This window comes from Drosophila ficusphila, unplaced genomic scaffold (assembly GCF_018152265.1).
Source record: "Drosophila ficusphila isolate 14025-0441.05 unplaced genomic scaffold, ASM1815226v1 contig_414, whole genome shotgun sequence".
NCBI classification, from domain to species: domain Eukaryota; kingdom Metazoa; phylum Arthropoda; class Insecta; order Diptera; family Drosophilidae; genus Drosophila; species Drosophila ficusphila.
The window spans coordinates 6,731,583-6,750,865 of NW_025064328.1; the positions used below are offsets into that span (position 1 = coordinate 6,731,583).

Here is a 19,283-nt window from a genome sequence, read left to right on the forward strand (position 1 = left end):
TTAACCGTATTGCCACAAGGTCACTTCTATGAGGCTGCAAAAAGAAAAATAAAAACGCGACACCCCAGCAAACCTTGCCAACTCATCCGAGAGATATCTTGGGCTCGGCCCTTTTGTCTTTTGTTTTTATAGTTTCATATTTTTTGGAGAGATCTTCAGCTTTGCCAAAAGTCCCAAAAGTGTTCTTTGTTATTCTTGGCTTTTTGTGGGGCGGCAATTTGCGTCGCAATTGGTTGAGGATTTGTGGAGCGGAACACCCAAATCACATGGAAACGGAATCCCATTCGAAACGAAAATCCACTTCCAAACCCAAAAACCAAAAACCAAACCTAAGTCCAAACCCAAACTGCAAAGCCAGAGACCCAGCCCACGCCCACATGATCTCCAGTGGCCGGGTTATAGCCATAGTATATTAGTATTTACAAAACCTTGGACGTGGCGATCTCGAGCGTTGCCCCAATGGACTGTTGGATTTCTGAGCTGGCCGCTGGATGAGTGGCACTCCTAGCTTTTGCGTCTGGGATAAGACAAAGCAAAATAAAATCGAGTAAAATACAATACTGAAGCTACAGAAAACTCAGAAATACATCCGCGTATTGTTCGTCGTTTGCCGATTGCCGTTTGCCTCAAACGAAGCTGCAGTTAGGGGCTTTTGATAATTAACGGTTTATTGATAAAAGATCCACAACCTCATCGCGATGCTCTTCCCCCACTAATGATGATGATGCTGTCCGATGGCGATGATGGGGATCGGGATTGGGTTCGGGATAGCACTGATGATGATGATGATGATGGTGATGGTCTCGTGTGGCTTTGATGGGCGTTTTTTGGCTCGCCATCGTCATAAACATAAACATAATTCTCCACCGCCGACTCTTTTGGCAAAAGCAAAGCGTGAAATTGACATTCGCCCCCCGTGAAATGTTCAACGAACTCTGCATAATAATAATAATAATCGAAAATATCCAACCAACGGGCCACTTGTTGCAACATTGCAGCACTGCAGCTTTTTTTTTTTTTTTTTTGGGATGCCGCAGGACAGGAAGCATCCCCCGTCGCTTGAAAAATATCTGCTTTTTGTTTTTATTTTGGGCCGGGCCCCAAAATTGGTTAAGGGGAAAAACAAAACTGAAAACTCAAAAATGAAGCCCCAAACACATTTGGCATTCATTTGGCGTCGATCGCGTGCAACAACACTCGCTACACAGAGAGAAATTAAAACTGTTTGATACTTGAAAATATATAATTTGTTCAATCGAATCCAAAGATATTAACTCTATTTTAAGACACTACTTCTATATAAAATGTTTCTTCTCATGAGGATTATTATTCACATATTAATTTCTGATTTCTTTTGTTTTTCTTCCCTTAAACTATTTTATTCCTGTGCACAACTCCAGTCTGGCCAACAACTGTGAATGCCAAGAGCAAATGAAAAACGCAATTATATGGCAAAAGCACAAATAAAACGAAAATAACGAAAAACGAGATCAAGATTTGACGGCGGCATGGATTGCGATTGCGTTTTCAAGGTTGTTATGGATGGGGATGGGGATTGCATTGCCCAAGTTGGCGCTGCAATTAAAAGTCTATATATGACTTTGGCCGAGGAAACGAAAACGAACGAACGTATCTTTGCCACGCATTCCACACGCCGCCTTTTTCCACCGCCTGACGTCACAGCTTTTCCCCGTTTCTGCCGATTTTCAACTGATTTTCAGCATAATGGTTTTGTGTCTAGACGGCTGTATATAATATTTAGCCATTGCCATTTTACCGAAAGTTGAGCCATTGAAACCACTGAGCCATTGTCCGTGGCGAGTTGAGGAACCCAGTCGATGGGCAAGATCAAAACAATTGGGCGCGCGGTACTTTGGATCCCGCTCTGAGTTTAAGTTTGGGGCACGAACAAATTGCCTCGCGAAAATAAATCAAATAAACGGCCGAAAATAAAACGGCGACAACGACGCGATTCATTGAACAAAACAAAACTGAAGGCGCTGGCAAAATGCGAAATTTACATTCGGCGCGACAGAGAGAGGGAGAATGAAAATCGGGGAGCGATAGAGAGGGAGTGAGAATGTCATAAAGTGATATGTGCCATCATCAAATTGAAAATAAACGCGAAATAAATATGTTCGAGAATCGTGAGACCTTAGGGAATATTCAATACCCTTCGGTGAATAAGCAATAGAGGGGATGAATTCATTACCACCAATAAAATGGATAGAGAAGTAATTTAGATATGCAAAGATAGTGACATCATCTATAAGATCAGTACTTATATGCTTAAATAAGATTGATTGATCAAGCTAAATAAATATCTTTAAAATATGTCAAAGAAATATAAATTTCTTAATCATACCTTTATAAGGACAGAACATCATTTTATGTTATGCAAGCTAAGCGAAATACATTTTATATAATTGGAGATACAAAATTTATCAAACGAAGCATTTGATGGCTTTCCGGCTCTTCAGTTTGATTTATCTGAGAGCCATTTACGACAGGGTATATCTCGCTATCAAAAGTGATAAGGTAAGCTCTTTTTGTCATTAGCCAATGAGTCAATGGGACAGGTCCTCAGAGCGAACCTGTTGGCCAAACACCCAGTGTTACGGAGAACACAACCCATTGAGAACTGGGAAAATGAGATCGGCGGCGGAAGGAGAGCTTCGCTGGCTATAAATAAATGGCATAATTCAGCTAAACAATTTATTTGGCAACGATGACAGCGTCGCAATGGGAAGCTACTAAATGAGATGACTTGAAATGCGATGAGATGAGATGGGATGAGTTGCTGTTGCTGTTGCTGTTTTTTTTGGGGGGGCGGGGTTCGATGTGGGGAACATGTGGCGAAGTTGACATCGGCGCCGTTCCATTTACACAGATTTCCCAGTCATCAGTCGCCAGGAGACGGGAGATGGAAGATGTGAGATGGGAGCTGCAGCTGATTAGCCAACAAATTAGATGCCAGCCTGACATATTGGCTCTTATTTAATGCGCCCGCTCTGATTTATTCAGTGCGGCTGACCCAAAATGTCTCTATGATCTTACAAATATATATATATATATTCGAGTGGGTATATTTCTCTGAGGAATGCAGATTGTCTTGGGGCGTTTGCTTTTCCTTATTTCTTGTTTGAGATGATGCCTTGTGTGTGCGAGGAATTGAAATTTGTACGCTTGGGTTTGCATTTCATTTGCTTAAATTGCAAATTGGTTTGTCGGCGAGCCAAGGGATTTGGCAGCTGGGAGCTGCCGCTTCGCTTGCAACTTCGCCGGGCTGATTGAAAATTGTTTACCTTCTTGCCAGGGCCATCATCATCATCCGCCTCTTCGTTCGGTTCGGTTTTCCCTGAAGAACGTGATGCGAAGGCCGCAAAAGGCCGCCGAGAGTCTCAGGATCAGCGGATCGATGCATATTTGTGGTCTTTGTTTTCTTTGTTGCCTGAATTCGTCATGTGGTCGAGCAGCAGAACAGCACAAAAGCTTAGTTAACGCTTTTATGTAGAAGGGGATGGGAGTGGGGAAAGGGGTTCCGGGGAATCGCTGCAATGACAGACTCTTGGCCTTGAGGCGGCGGCAAAATGGCCACGCACGAAAGCAAAATCCCCAACTTGCACGCATAATAATGACCCTGGCTTATGGCTCTGGCAATTTTCAGAGGCATCGGGGAGAATAGGGAATATATATCTATATATATGTGTGCACATATAACCCTCCCTGATTGCATTTCATTTGCCTCCGCTCATTTGCATTTGTGGGAATCAATCACGAAGTTGGCCAGCGACTCAGACTTTGTCTAGACTTTGGCGGGTTTACGAGTTATTTAAACCCACTTGCAGAAAATAATTTCAGATGGGAATAAGTTATATTTTAGGGTGAGAAAAGTGTATTTATATCATAACTATTGAATGCACATTTATCATGTGCTTTATCAGAGCTCTGAAAACATTTAATTGCTTTATCGAAATGATAAGATTGGCAAGCATTCAAAGTAAATAAGACCTTGAAGCTATCATTTATTGCTATTAAAATTGTATAGAATTACAAAGTGTCCCACTTTTTTCTCTCTCTGTAGCCAATGCCAAGTGCGAGTGCTTGTGCATGTGATCATCTGCGTTATAAAACATGCAACTAGCAGTAATGATTGAGCACAAGGCAGACGACGATTTATCGGACTGGTTGACAATCAGTCAACGAACACCGAACAGCTGACCATGGCCAGAAACACAGATAGCTACTATAGTCATAGGAGTGCGAGATTATATATAGAAATGGCTGCATCTGGCGTCTTGCATTTCAATTGTGGCCCAGAGATTCGGCTTTCACGCAATTTGCTGCTCGACTGATCGAGATATATAAAGTCGTATTCGTATTTATTTAGCGCCCATCGTGCGGGGCATTGCCAAAAAAAATCGGGAGATACTTTAATCTGATCGAAACGAAAGTGAAAGCATTTAATATGCATAATGCACACGCATTTCTCCCCCAACTCCGCCATTAATTTGAGCCGATTTGATTTTTATGTCTGGGCCAAGTGCGACGCACATTTCAATGAATTTTGAAAGCTATCCCATCCCATGAGATTCCTATTCCCATTCCCACCACACAACCAAATTGTAGCGATCGAAAATCACATTCGGAGTGATTCGGTGTCAATTTGAGTTCTATCATAAAACGAAATTGCTTTTTAAGTTCTCAGACTCCTTGATCGTTATGATCGGCCGAACAAAAAATGTGGAGCCCTGTGGGTGTTGCTAATTGAATTTCAGCTCAGCTCGCTTTTGGGTTCCATTTTAACGGCTTTTAACGGCGGGCCAGAACTGTCGCAAATGCCATCTACACGTATCGCAGTGAAATCTCTCACCAAAATTTAAGCCGCAATCGAGCGAGTTCTCGTTGCGCAACCAGAACTCAGAAATTTATGCAGATTTTGGTTTGGGCCCGCTTCCTGGGCCCCCAGAATAATTGCAGGCACGTAATTTAGCCACGAAGTTCATTGACAGCGACAGTCATCGCCGCAAAGTTGACACGCCCGATTGCGTTGCGTTGCGGTTATCGACTTGGTCATTAGCTTTGGCAATAGCCAAGTTAACACTGAAAAGGGGGCGAAGAGAACCTGCCAGGGCCTCACAAGGTGGTCGAAACCAAAGGCGCAATAAGCCAAGGCAATCGCAAACGATTTACATAAGGAGAGTACATTTGACAACCTTTGTATAAACAAAGTTTGGGGATTCCCTAAATTTCTGAAACGTTTGCCTTATCAATATAGTAAATAAAACTTATCTGCTTCAATGCAACCCAACACTCAAGCAAAAAAAATTCAGCTAAAACAACGCCATAAAGCGTATCTAATATTAAAAGCGCAATAAATCGAAATAAATTCGCCCGATAAGGTTTATATAAGGAAGTCATTTATTTAAAATTTTACAACCATTTAAAAAGGAAATAACTGGAACATCAGTCATATTTAAGTGATCTATTTGACCGTCCAATAAGTCTTTTGTTTGTTCAGGCAAACCCCCATTATTGTTCAACTAATTATAATGTTAAGTTTAGTTTTATTCGGGCACGAGTAACCCAGTTTAGTTTCACAACCCACAAAGCAGGTATAATTAAAGAGCCCAATTAAACAGATAAATTCCCATAAAAATCACCCAAAATAAAACGTGGCTTGTCAAACTGTTCCCACTTCTTGTTTTTATGGCCCACTTCAAATAACCCAGCAAATGCCTCAAATTGCATATTTCATGAGCATTTCATTGCCCAAAAAACCTTCCCAGGCCGATGAGAAATTGTTGCGTTTAAAACTACATATATATTGTATGTAAAAAATGTTAATTGCAATACATTTGAGCCAAGTCGCGGCCAGGCAAAAAACCAAATAAAAAACAGAGCAGCTAAAATAAAAAAAAAAACCGAATTAGGCAAACAATTTAAACATGCGCTTTGAGTCGGGAAACCCGGGCCAAGTGCTGCTCCGATTTTAATTTGGCTTTCTGACTGCTCTTTTTGTTTTGGCTCACTTTGGTATTGCTTTTTGGCTTTTGGTTTTTCGGTTTTTGCGCATGTTTTGATTTTTATCATCTGGGTGGGTTGGTTGGTTGCTTGGCAGTGTCCAGTGGTTTTCATTTGCTCATGACGCGCGTGACCCACTAAATAAAAAGGTTTTTTCTTTGTTTTTGTGTCAAACCAATTTTCGTGCACGGCACAAGACAAAAACTAAAAAAAAAAGCAACAAAAATACGAAACCAGAAAATCGAAAACCCTGCAGAGGAGTCGTCGTCGCCGCCGAAGATCCAATCGGGTTTCTACAGTAGCCGAAAAAATTGAAGTTGAAGTTGAAGTTGAGCAGGAAGCCAGACTTATTTACCTTTTGGGCAGTTTGCGGCTCATAATTATTAATTTTTGTCCATATTTATATTTATGTGTGTGTGTGGCAGCCGGTAGTATCTTGTGTGTGCCATCTTCGGTTCGTCTGGCGTCGAGAAATTTTCGTGTTATAAAGTTAATTTGTGAAATTTTCAGTTGTTTCTTAATGATTTGCGTGGCTCTTTTGGCCACGAATTCAGAAGGAAGTCGCTCGCAGCCGGAGGTTACTGGAGCGTTTAGCCGCAGTCGTTTGCTTTTTTCTCTTCTTGTATTCATTAATTTCGTGGCTAATTGAATCGGTGGCCGGTGGCCGGCGGTGGCTGCCATGATTTCGGCCAAGACTCTGACCTTGTACTGAGGTGAGATATAAATATAAATGCTGGAGCCGCGAGCACCTCACATCCGTTGACCCGAGCAGCCCGCCTTTCGAAATGTATGCCAAATGTTCTTAACTCGATGTCGATCAGCTGGCGGGGTAACTCATCTGTGGTACCCCCATCCATATACCATATATGTTCTATATATGTGTTCATATATAGCATACCATATAGTATCTCCCTCATTGTCTCTTGCCGCCACATTTGTTTGACTTTTGCGGTACTTTGTCTGCCCGCTCGACTTGAACTTGCTGCCTTTTTCTGTTTCTGTTGCTGTTTCTGTTGTTCTTGTGGGGGAACCCGCAACTTTATCTGCCCCTGTGCGTCGCCAGTGGAGTGGGAATGGAAATGGGAATGGGAACCGTTGCCGTAATTATACCCTGCCCACATGCCACACTTTGGATAAGTGCCCAAAGTGAAGGAATTGGACCTAGATCAACAGGTGCACCACTTAAATGTTAGAATTATAAATGGTTTGTGTGCCTGAATTTACATGAATTAAAGTTCGAAACATCTTCTTATGTCTTAAGGTTTCTGAACAGAAATAAAGGTTTTTATGAAAGAACATATCAAAACAGGTGAAACCATATCTCATTAATGTACAATAACCAATAAAGTCTGTTGTTGAAAGACCTTAAGACCCAGTTCCCGGAATTATCTTTCCAGAACATCAGCAAAGACAAATTCATAATTACAGATTACAATCCCACTTTCTACAGAGACCACCTCCCATTCTTTTCCCACCCATTTCAGTCGACACTTCCGCTTTCATTGTAGGGCATTGCGAAGTCGCCTTTGTCGCGATGGAATGGAATTCCTCCATTTGCCTTTGTCACTCTGCACTCATTTAGCTTCATTTGGCTTTTTGTTCTATATACAATATAGGTATAGGTATCTGTGGTATCTGTGTAAATATGCTCGGTACACCCGGGCTTTCATGCAGATATGTATGTGCTCGTACTTGATGGTTGGCTGAGCCACACTTTTTGTTTTTCAGTTTGTTTTTTTTTTTAGCTCAGCTTTTCAGCTTTATGTTCTGTTGCGACTGATGAGTAACGATCCAGCGCCCGTTCACTTTCAGATAAGTTGGGAAAGTAAGAATGTATATATAGAACAAAAAAAAAAAAAAAAAAAAAAAATAAATTACAATTGCAATCGTGTTTACCTCGTGGGTAGCTTTTGTTCAGCGCTTTTCCCCCGGCAATTTGTGGGGCGGCTCATTGTGGCTAAAAGTTTCCCGGAGTTGGGATCTGCCCACCTGTGGGGAAATGTCGAGTAACCAGCTACCAGTTCCCAGCTCCAAAGTTCTCGAACTAGGCGTTAATGAGGAGCTTTTCACGTGTCGATCGCAACGTCATTTGCATATCGTTGGCGACCCAGAAGCTCAAACCATTAAAACGCAGTACGCGTCGTATACGTAATCACAGAACCCCGGCAATTGATTGCTGGCAGGGCAAACTCATTAGCTGCGCCAGCATTAACCGATTTGTTCGGTTTTACGAGACCATCTAATTATCATAAATGCTGAATAGTCGACGCGGAGAACCGGATTGATTGATAGACTGCGACTGAGATTCTTGAACCCTGTTGATTAACAGAGTCTCAGATATGAGGTTTCCGCCAGTCTGTTAATCGGGCTTCCGTGAAAGCCCTGTTTTAATCGCCGATGTTACCCAAATTGTCGATTTGTCAGCGTTGATTAAAAAATGGCATTTTTATACACACTTTTATTAAGACTGAAATATGGACGCGTGTACTTTATTTTCGTTATTCTTGTTGTTTTTGCTTCAATTGAAAGCATGTTAATTTATACATATACGCCTTGCTATATAGTATAGAAATTCGTGGGTATCTTGTTTGCTCAAGTGTTGGCCAGCATTTAGCCATAAAAATAGTCGCGAAACGTTTCCAAAAAATGTGCTGCGACCTGAATATGAAATCGAGACAAAGACGAAAGGCCGTAAATCTAATCAAGCGAGTGTAAAGAACAATCAAGACGCTGCTAATTGAAAACTCTTGACATTTATCGCTCACTATAATTAGCATTGAACAGAAATCACAGATCCCGGGCTTTCGTAATGGAAACCACAAACAAATCAAGGCAGAAATTCCGAGCAGGCTCGGAGAACTCGGTTTGATTGGTATTACAAGTTTTCCACAGCGAATCGATTGGCAATGAAAACAGACGCAGGCCACACAATAAACATTTATTGTTTGATGTTTGCTTAGTTGAATGGGCCGTCGCAATAACAATAAACATTTAGCCCTGCAAATGGCACACACCACACACCACACACCACACACCACACACTACACACACTGGAATCAAAACAAATCTAAGTTGGCCCGAAGGTCGAAGTAATTTCACGGATTTCTTGCCAGTAAGATCGATCAAGCATTCTTGTCTCCGCTTTGATATTGTAAAAATGTTTATTGATTATTTCTGTTTTTCTGTTTTTCTGTTTTGTTTATTGCAGCAAAAGAAATTCGCTGCTGTCGTCGCTGAGCTAACAAATTTTTACTCGTAGCCAGCGAATTCTTTAGCCGGTCGTTTATTTCGAAACTCGTGCGAAGCCTCAATAAAAAAAGCAACCAGCGAACCAACACGGCAGAGTTAAATATTATTTTATTTCTTTTTTTTTATGCTAATGGTTTGTACCCTCGACGAATTTGGGCATATAAGTTGGAGAGGCCTTTCAACTCTTTAGTTACTGTTGAGTTTTTACAGTGAGGCAGAGCCAATCCATTCGATAAAGTTAATTCTAACTGAAAAGGTAATTATCTTTCAAACAGATCTTGCCTAACTAAGAAAAATCTAACAGTAATACTTATACTACTAAGTTCAATAAATATTATTTTTCATTGAAATACCAACTAAAGATTCTATTTAACTACAATTCTCAGAATTTCCAAGTGAAAGTAACACCCCGGGGCCCGGGAGATTCCTTTTAGCGGTGTCCTCATTTTAATGTGTCCCTCAGGGGTTGTTGGCCCTAACAGTTGCCGGGATACCAATAAAACGACAGGAACGACCACTCCTAGGGGTGACCAATGAACCAAGTTGGCTACCAATCAACCACCAGCTGTTCCTTGGCCAAAACCGGTTCTAGCCGCTTTTGCCAGTCCAAACAAAGGTCCTCATTGTTCTCATTCCTTTAAATGTGGCAAAAAAAAAAATCGATAAGATCTTTGCACTGATAGCCGGCTTTCCATACAAAGTGTAACCCACCTACCACTTATATGGTCCGAATGTCAATAGATCTCGTTATGAATTATGGCGAATGACGCGTGTCTCGGCCGCTCCGATACAAATGGAATTCAAATACAAATACCCAATCTATTCGTGTATATAGGTATTTATGGAGGCAGTGAGTCGGCAGACAATTTGCCATGCCAGCAGGTAGAGCAGAGTTGAGTTGAATTGTGGCAAACTCCGCGGCGGAGGAGAAGGAAACGTGCCGCAGTTTTGCACCTGCCGCCTACGTGGCTGCCAAAGGGAATGGCCACAATGGAGAAAGAAAGAAAGAGGGGCAGCAGCTGTGAAAATTTATCAGCTTAGGCTAAAGTTGTTAGAGCCTCAGTCAAAGATCCACACGGGGAGAAAATGTAACGAAAAAGTGGGTGAATCTCTTAGTTTTTAAAGGGATTTTAAAGAAAATAAAAAGGAAAATACTTTCGTTTAATAAACAACAAAAGCTTGACACTACTATTATAATTAGAAGAAAAGAAACTCTGCATAGTAAAGGCAGTTTAGTTAATCTAAATGTCAATATTTCAAAGATTTGCTTAGCAAATAAATAATAACGAAATATAAATATTTGCTATATAAACAGCAAAGAAAAAGCAAACAAATAAATTTATCAAAAAATACTTTTCTTGGCATAAATTCTTCACCTCCCAATATTTATTTAATTTTTTTGGCCAACACAAAACATTCTAATTAGTATGCAGATAATTAAAAACTATAAAAAACACTCTTATTAGAGTTATGGGTTTTTTCGCTGTGCAGCCAGCAACAACTGTCGTCATTAGCGGAGACGTTAGGCATTGAGCATGCTAAATATGGTTTCACTGAAGTTAGCCGACAACGTCGCCACAAACTAGTACAGCGACTACAGCAACTACAGCAACTACAACAACTACAACTACGATCAACTATCCCAGCAGCAACCCCAGATCAAAAGCCAGACAGAAATGCAGTTAACAAACGACTTACAGAAAAGCTTATCTTGGGAAAAAATAAAATACTCCATTGGCTGACGCGCGTTCTTATTAAAAGTCAAGTTTTCATTTTCAAGCTGGCTTAGTTGGAGTACAGGGAGAAAAACGAAGGAAAACTTAGGTCATTAGCAACCATCTGCGATTTGTTAGCAGTCTACTTTCTCAGGAAAAAAAAAAACATACTAAATATCAGCTTCAAAGCAAGATTAATTAAATCAAAACAGTATTTGCTTTAAAAATCTTAATAGTTATAATGTGTCCATTGTTAACATTTATCCGATTATTTCTCACACATTAAATGCATAAGCCAACAATTGTATTGGTTTCATTTCACTGATTTCACATTCGATTGAAATAAATCCCATATGAATATTTTACAAATTTAAATTCCTCTGAATCTGATTACGCTCAGTCAATTAAAAACCGAATCAAACTGCTAATGCCTAGAACATATGTCACATTTCTCTCTCTGCCAACGGCGCAGTTCGCAGAATTTCCTGCTGCCACCGCTGACTAATGGCGATCGTTAATAGCTAAATAGCCGGCGTTATCAGCTGAGATCATGCTATAGTAACTGACCAGCCGACTCAACTGGCAATTGAGTTGTGCGAAAGTGTGTTTACCTTCTGATTCGAAACTTGCCGCCGAACACCATTTTCATGTGGTAGACGGTATCCAGTATTGTGAAATCCAATTTGGTGGGGAAGCGGCTCACACACACACTTACACACACACACACGCGCACACAGTTAAATACGCGCGGAGATGCAGAGAGATATGGACAATCCCGAAATGACAACAAAACAAGCCGAACTTTGCGTGATGTCTTGCTTCCTTTTGTTCGCCAGTTATTTGTGCAAATGCAATGCAGTTTGTTGGCCTAACATTTGAACCCGCGGAGCTGAACTTCCTTATTTTGGCCTTTGGGCTTTCGGCTTTCGGCTTTTGGCGATCAGGAAGTGGGGGCCGCCAACTGAAATTGATACACATGCAGCCAAGTGTCACGAGAGTTTTACATTTTTTATTGCCGAACTTCGAAGGCAATCCCAATCGCAATTGATTTCTTTTCTCTCACACGCGAACGTCCGAACGCGCCGGTGGTTTTCACTCGATTGAAGTTGCGGCAACGTCAGCGGGATGTTGGCCATAAAACCCGGCAGAGCCATGCTAATACAAGGTAGTACCGAGTCTCGTCGGCTGCCACATTGTTTGGTTTCAGTCCGTTAATGTTCAACGCTTGCTCTTTTCTTTAACTGAGAGGTTGTATTGGGATGATCTTTTTCTTGAACATTTACTTATTACTTGTAGAAAAGAAAAATAGAATATCTTCTGCATTTATTATTCTATCATAATTTATATATTTTAAAGCCATGAACCTTGCAAAAAATAACGAATTATTTTGACATAGCAGAAATCGTTAAATTATTGATTTAAATTATTGTCAACGAAAACACAGAAAGTCGAACGAAAATTCGTCTCTAATGGTACGTAGAAACCGATTCTGCAACACTACAAAAGGTTACAAGTGTTGCAGAATCGGTTTCTACGTACCATTACTGACTGTCCCTGGTATGTGCGTGGCACGACACTTCACAGAGACCTAAATCTACACACTGTGGAAGAACAGATTGGGAGACACACAAGCCGATACCGAGATAGATTAGAAAGACACCGCAGCTTACTGGCTAGGAATCTACTCCCAGCGAGACCTTTGAGGCGTCTCAAAAGGCAAGGCTTTGCCAAGACGATAAGGAATCAATAAGAAAATACTATATATAATCCTCTTCTTAATGCTGAGGTTTGGTTTACTTTTCTCATTGGTGACACCTGTGTTGTTAAGTACTTTAATTTGCTGTACAGATTCTGCACTAAATAAATAAATAAAGAAAAAAAAAAAAAAACAATTGCTCTTTAAAAAAATTCTCTCCTATTCTCTTGCTCGTTAAGAGTAACAAGTAAATTTTCTTCTCTTTGCTTAGTGAGTGAACCAAAAATCGTAGCATAGTTAAAAGCGCTCTGGATTTTGTTCCAGAGATTTTCCCCTCCAAACGCACAAAAGTAGGCAACATTTTTTGTACACCGCAATTACCCAGGAAACCTTGTAAACACCATAAAAGGTATAAACATATTCCTGTTCTGTACACAAAATATATATATTCCTGTATGCGCTATCAAGATTTTACTCGGATTAAACGAGCTTCGTTATTATAGGCACTGAAGCTGGGGATCTGTCAGTACCAAGCCCCCGAAGCCATTAAATTCAATCACCTTTTGTTGGGACTCGCGATCATGTTCTCATCGCCAATCTGTCGCTGCCGCTGTTGCATCGTCATCGGAGCAAAGTTCAATCGATCATTGGCTGCACTGTCGATATTTAGCCGGCGATAGGGGGCAGAAATTATGGCAAACACTTTGTTAAATGTGGCCAGCAAGCCAGCAGAAAGGCAGAATGGCAGAAAGCTAGCTGGCGACGTCGTCTAATCAAGGCAACTGCATCGCAACAGTCGCGACTTGCGGCTGGATAAATTGAATTGTCTGCCTTGGCGTTTGCCATTATGTTTCGCTTGTTCCTTTGCTGGCTTTGGCTGACTTTGCAGCGGCAACACGGCGAATGAGTGATTTATAGCGCGCATACGACGCGTGGTCTGTGGTCGCAGCTCAATGCTGGCACTTAATTCGAAAATAATGCAGCCCGAGACCCGGAGTGTTGGAGTGTTGCCAAATAGCCGAGGAGGGAATTAATTCGGCAAATGCCTGCACTTTGCCGACTTTTTCGGCCGACGGCTGTGCGAGGCGATAATTAGAGGCTGTCAGGAGAACACATGGCACACCTCTCAGGGTTTTTCGGCTTGATTTCTGCCTGATTTTAATGCTGCCTTTTTTTGCCAGCTAGCTGCTCTAATTGAAGTCGCTCGAAAAGTGTCTGCAGGTGAGTCGGTGAGTCGAGAAATGCAAGCGATGGCTGCCCTTTGCTCCATTTTCCGCACGCCAAACTTTCAAAATGCAAATTAGGCACGTTCGCGGTGAACGGCATTTGAACCCCCGGCCAGGCCAAAACGACGACAACGAAGCCTCTGACAAGCCCATTTACAAGTTGCCAGCGAAGCCAAGCCAAGTCGGCTGCAGCCCGAAAGCTTTGCCACAAATTGTGTCAATATTTGTCTCGTGCTGGATGCTGCTGCTGCAACAAATCGTGCCGCAAAGGTCTCGCCCGGTGTCAACTGAGCCACCAAAGAAAACCAAAACAAAAAGCACCCCGAAAAAAGAAAAACAAAAAAACAAAACAGGAACAGCAGAGGAAAAAACATGACAGCCCATAGAAATTATTGAACATGGACAATGCACAGTGGCCCCATAATTATCTAACTTCCCTCAGTGAAATTTATAATCACATTTGTAAAAATTAAATCAGCATTTGAAGGAAGTATACCTAACATTCTTTCAAGTTCAAATAAAATAACAAATAAATTGTATGACTCATGCAACCACTCAACTTTAAAGTAGAAACCACTGTGCAACCGCAGCTTGAACTCAATGTGCGGCTCTGAGTTATCTAATGCCCGAAAATTGGGTGCGATGCCATACAGTGAATGCAAAAACTATGCGCTCGGTGCGCTAATGAACCGCCCGGCGTTCATCTATCAATGTCAGGCGGTAAAGGCGGCAAAGCCCGGCCAAGAATGGACCTTTTGTCCCGCCGGGCGGATAAATTTCGATATTCAATTTGATTGGCTTTTACCAGCACAATCAGAACAAAGAACCGACTGGGGTGGGTGGTTCATTTGGGGAGTCCAGTGGTGCAGGGGGGCAGTGGTGCAGTGGGGATGTGGGGTTATGGGGAGTGGTGCTGCCCACACGCCAAGGAGCAAAACATAAATCGTTATTTGGTTGACACATTTTTGTAGCCGCTCAGGTGGCAGTTCAATTGGCTTTTAGTGTTCCAGCGATCGGCGTTTTGCCGTTTGGCGTTTGGCGTTTTGGCGATTGGCAATTGGAGTCGCTGGGGTTTAGTGGGTCGAAAGCGAAAGTCGAGCTGCTCAGCGAGCAGTGTATTTCATAATCCAATTAAGCATTAGACGACAGCTGATTGACGGCCAGCCTGCGAAGGAAGCGGCTCATTAGCCAAGATCAGCGAAGCTCTCCGTGGCTACCGTGCCACGCACTCCATTCAGAGCTAATTGGATTCGATAAGGTCAAGAACAATGGATCCGGGGAGTGGCCAACAGCCAACAGTCGAAACCCACGGATGCCGCGGAGATTACTGAGCGCTGAATGTGTTTCGCTTTCGTGGAGGCTGACCCTCATTCTTGACTTGAGTTTAACTGGCTTAATTTAAGCTATTAGTTTTACTAGGAAGTTTTGGGAACATAAATTAAAATCTAACATTTATAATAGCTACTGAATTAATTCTTTGATTATTTGTTTGAAAATGAATACATATACTCCCTCAAATAAAAACTGAGTAGGATAAGGAAGGTATTAGGGGGTTGTTATAAAGAGTATTATTAATTTCTTTTCCTATTCCTAAAACTCCCTTGAAAATACAGTGTTTTAGTAATGCAATCCCATCTATAAACCCTTTCTATATTATCATATTTATAACTATCTATAACTCACCGTTTCTGCTGGTTGCTCTCCAGATTGCTGGCGATCACTGTGTCATGGGCGGCGGACCTGGCGCGGGGCAGCAGAGGCGGCGGTGGCGCCACATGGCTGGCGACGTTTTCGAGGATGGGCTGCTGCTGCTGCGGCGGAGTCATGTGGTGCGGTCGCTTGCGGCTGCCGCCTCCTCCTCCTCCTCCGTTGGCCAAATGCTTCTGCTGCAATCGAATAATAATAATAAAATTATTATTAAATCAAAATCCAATTAATAAACAGAAGTAGAGGCAGACAGACGACGACCCACCTGCAAGCTCGTCGGCTTCTTGGGCACCAGAGGTGGCACCTTGGTTGCAGTTGGTGGTGCAACCGGGTTACCCACCGCTGTGGGCGGTGGTGCTGCGTAGGCGGTGCGGCGCGTGGATGATGCCCCGGCGAAGCTGTTCCGCCTGTTGGGCGACGGCGGTGGGCGTGGCTGGAGCACCTCCGGTGGCGGCGGCGGTGGCAGTGGCTCGTCGAAGGTGTAGCTGATGTCCACTTCGCTCTGCGGCGGCGGTGGCAACTCTGGCGAGGGAACCCGCAGATTGGGATGCTTGGGCGGTCGCTCGGGGGGCGGGGCATGAGTGGGTGGTGGTGCGGCGTGGCGGTGCTGCTGCGGGTGGTGCTGCTGGTGGGCCAAGGCAGCCGCCTGCTGGAGCAGCAGCTTCTCCCGCATGGGAGCGTATTCCGTGGCGGAGGAGGTGCGTCTGGTGGGCACCGCCACTCTGCCCCTTGGCGGCGGTGGTGGCGGTGGCATGCCGCAGTCGTTGAAGGACATCTTCTCCGCACTGCCGATGTTCCTTATGCTGGGCGCCTTCACCTGACCCTGCGCCTGGTGCAGCTCCCTGAACTCGGCGTAATCCGAGGCGGAACTGGAGCGCCGCAGCAGATTGGGCAGCAGACTGCGGGATCTCGGCGGTGGTGGTGGTGGCGTAGGTGAGCTGCAGTCCCGCGAGGAGGCCGAGGAGGAGGAGCTGCCTCCCGTGGGCAGACCCACCATTATGGGACTCAGGTTGTTCGGCAGCGACTTGCGCTCCAGCGCTTGATAGGATTGGGAGTGCGGACGCAGCAGCTGCTGCTCCTCCTTCTGCTGCTGCTGCTGCCGCTCCACGTACGACTGCACCGCGTTCTTCTGCAGGGCCTTCAGTGCGGGATTCGAGAGGCGGTGCGTCTTGCTGGGCTCCAGGTAGGCGAACTTGGGCGGCTCCCCCAGCTGGCTGCGCTCGAAGTCGTTGATCCTCTCGGCCACCGAGTGCCAGGTGGGCTGCACAGTGGCCCCCGCTGGCGTTATCACAGGAAGTCTGGTTAAGGATTAATGGAAAATTAGTAAGGTGATTCAAGTATTTATATACTCCATTTAAAAGCTATGAGTTAAAGGAACAAACTTGTTCAAGCATTGAGATCTTTTTAAAAAAAGAAGCTTTGAGTACGTTTTTATTTTGCATATTTATAATATATTTTTCATCAGTATTATATTTTCTGTTTCTGGGGATAAAATGTTGAATCCACCAAATAGTTATGCAGAAATTATCTTTGATCTTTTATCTATGAGATGAAGGGACAAATTTGTTCAAGCATTGTGATCTTTTTAAAAGAAAAAGATTTGAGTACGCTTCTACTTTGCATATTTGTAACCTACTTTTCATCAGTATTGCATATATCTTCTATTTTTAGAGATAAAGTGTTATGTCGAATCCACTGGATAGTTATGCAGAAATGATCCCTTTTCTCATAAAATAATATAATATATTCTTTCAATCTCTCTACTCTTTTCTCATAAAATAGTATAATAAATTCGTTCAATTTCTCTTCTCTTTTCTCATAAAATAATATAATATATTCTTTCAATGGTATTCCAATAAATTTCTCTACCTCATAGCTTTCTGAAATGTAGTTTAGTATACCCCATGGAATACTCACTTGGCGGACTTGTGCAGCCCGGAGCTGAACTGCGGCTTGGGGTGCTGCACGTACTGCGAGGTGTTGCTGTGCACCGGCTCCGTGTAGGTGCTCACGGGGAAGAGGCGGTGGTTGCTGCGGTACGAGTCGATGCTGTTCGTGGGGCTCTGCTCCCCCATGTTGGGTGTGCTGGAGCTGAGTGCCTCCGACTTGCTCTGCAGTTGCAACTGCAGTTTGCTCGGCTTTCCCGCCGGCGGTTGGGGCGCAATGGTGACCACCGCCTCGCTGCTGGAGATGGTCACCGAGATGCTCGACTTGTGCTGCTGGTCGGCGGATCTGGCGAGGTTCTGGCTCTGCTGCAGCTGGAGGTCGCCCATGGAGTGCGATTGCCCCAGGACGGAGGAGCGAGGTTTCTCCGCCGGCGAGGACAACTCCAGCAAGGAACTTTGGGTGCCCAGCTTCGACTGGTGGCTGCTGTGGTGCAGCGGTGGGTGCTGGTGCTCCTGCGGGTGGTTCGCCTGCTGCTGCTGGTGGTGGTGCTGGAAGTGGTGCAGGGCCATCGAGGTGTGCACCGGCGGGTAGCTGGGACTGTGCCGGTGCTGGATGCGCAGTGGCTGCACCACCGCCGAAGGGGGTGGGGATCCCTCCTCCTCGGAGATCATCTTGGAGGAGGTGCTCTCGGTGGGCGAACTGGAGGCCGAGCTCACCGCCGCCTCGTTGTCGTGCAGGTACAGCACGCTCTCGCTATGATGGCGCTTGGGGGTCAGCACCCGGGAGCTGTGCACAATCAGCTGCGACGAGGAGGAAACTGCAAAGGGAAGGCAGAATGGTTTCAGGGCGTGTCCTCGGCCATTCTAAAAGGAGTCGTCGGGCCAAGTAAAAGTGGGCCAGCAGTGAGCCAAGGTCGTGGGGGAGTGGGTTGGCCTCTTGCTGCTGGGCTGCCAGTCGCCCAGCATTTTTGGCAACCTTCTCTTATTACAATTGGCCAACCAACCATTCACCCCCCAAACGGAACTCCAACTGCCACTGTGACCCCCTCTTAATTTATAGCCACGATTGTCAATGGTTTACTGTAAAGCATTTACATGTTTATTTGGTTATAAATATTTATTAAATTTACTACAAAAAATTTCATTATTTTTCAATACACAAAAAGTGATAATATCAATGGAAGAACTATTATGTTTTATGATAAAAATAGTTTGAATCTTGAAAACGGAAAATGAACTAATTCATTTCAATTTCATATTTACAATAATTGACACACGAAATTAACTTGTACTTTATTTGAATTGATCTCTTACATACAGTTTCTACTTATTGACAATCTTGGCTATATCTCTTCTCGGTGGTAAAGACTTACCCGATTCGGCGATGGCGCTATAGCCGGTGGCATGACTGGCCTCGGAAATGTCGCTCATGGAGCCCAGCCACTTGAGGGTTTCCGTGGAGGAAGTGCTCTCCGAACTGTTGTTGTTATTGTTGTTGCTGTTACTATTGCCGTTTGTATTGTTGTTGCTGGAGTTGGATGAGAGGGCGGATGGGTGGGCGTGGCCATGGGAATGGGAGTGCGAATGCGAGTGCGAGTGGGAATGGGAATGGGAGTGCGACTGGCGACTGGCCAAAAGCGGAATGGGCGACGGCGCCACGGAGTTGCTGCAAACGGAGGAGAGATCGTTCTCCGACCAGTGATGCGATTGCCGCGACAAAAGATCACTCTCCTGACGTAATCTGCAAATAGAACAACAGCCATTGGGCAGTGGAAACCGC

At 43.8% G+C, this 19,283-nt stretch overlaps 1 protein-coding gene across 3 annotated transcripts in view; it reads right to left on the reverse strand.

The window, feature by feature from the left end:
• The window catches only part of LOC108101539 (protein Shroom), a 47,764-nt gene that overhangs the window by 8,192 nt on the left and 20,289 nt on the right, over nucleotides 1-19,283 (reverse strand). For 2 of the 3 annotated variants that reach the window (XM_017205921.2, XM_017205922.2), the window contains 4 exons: nucleotides 18,877-19,244; nucleotides 17,535-18,321; nucleotides 15,883-16,915; nucleotides 15,594-15,796 (listed from right to left, as the gene is read on the reverse strand). In XM_017205921.2, the coding sequence (XP_017061410.1) occupies nucleotides 15,594-15,796; nucleotides 15,883-16,915; nucleotides 17,535-18,321; nucleotides 18,877-19,244 (2,391 nt within the window). Of the gene's footprint in view, nucleotides 1-1,777; nucleotides 1,954-15,593; nucleotides 15,797-15,882; nucleotides 16,916-17,534; nucleotides 18,322-18,876; nucleotides 19,245-19,283 lie in introns of those variants that run through there. The other variant, XM_017205924.2, reaches the window with a different exon arrangement.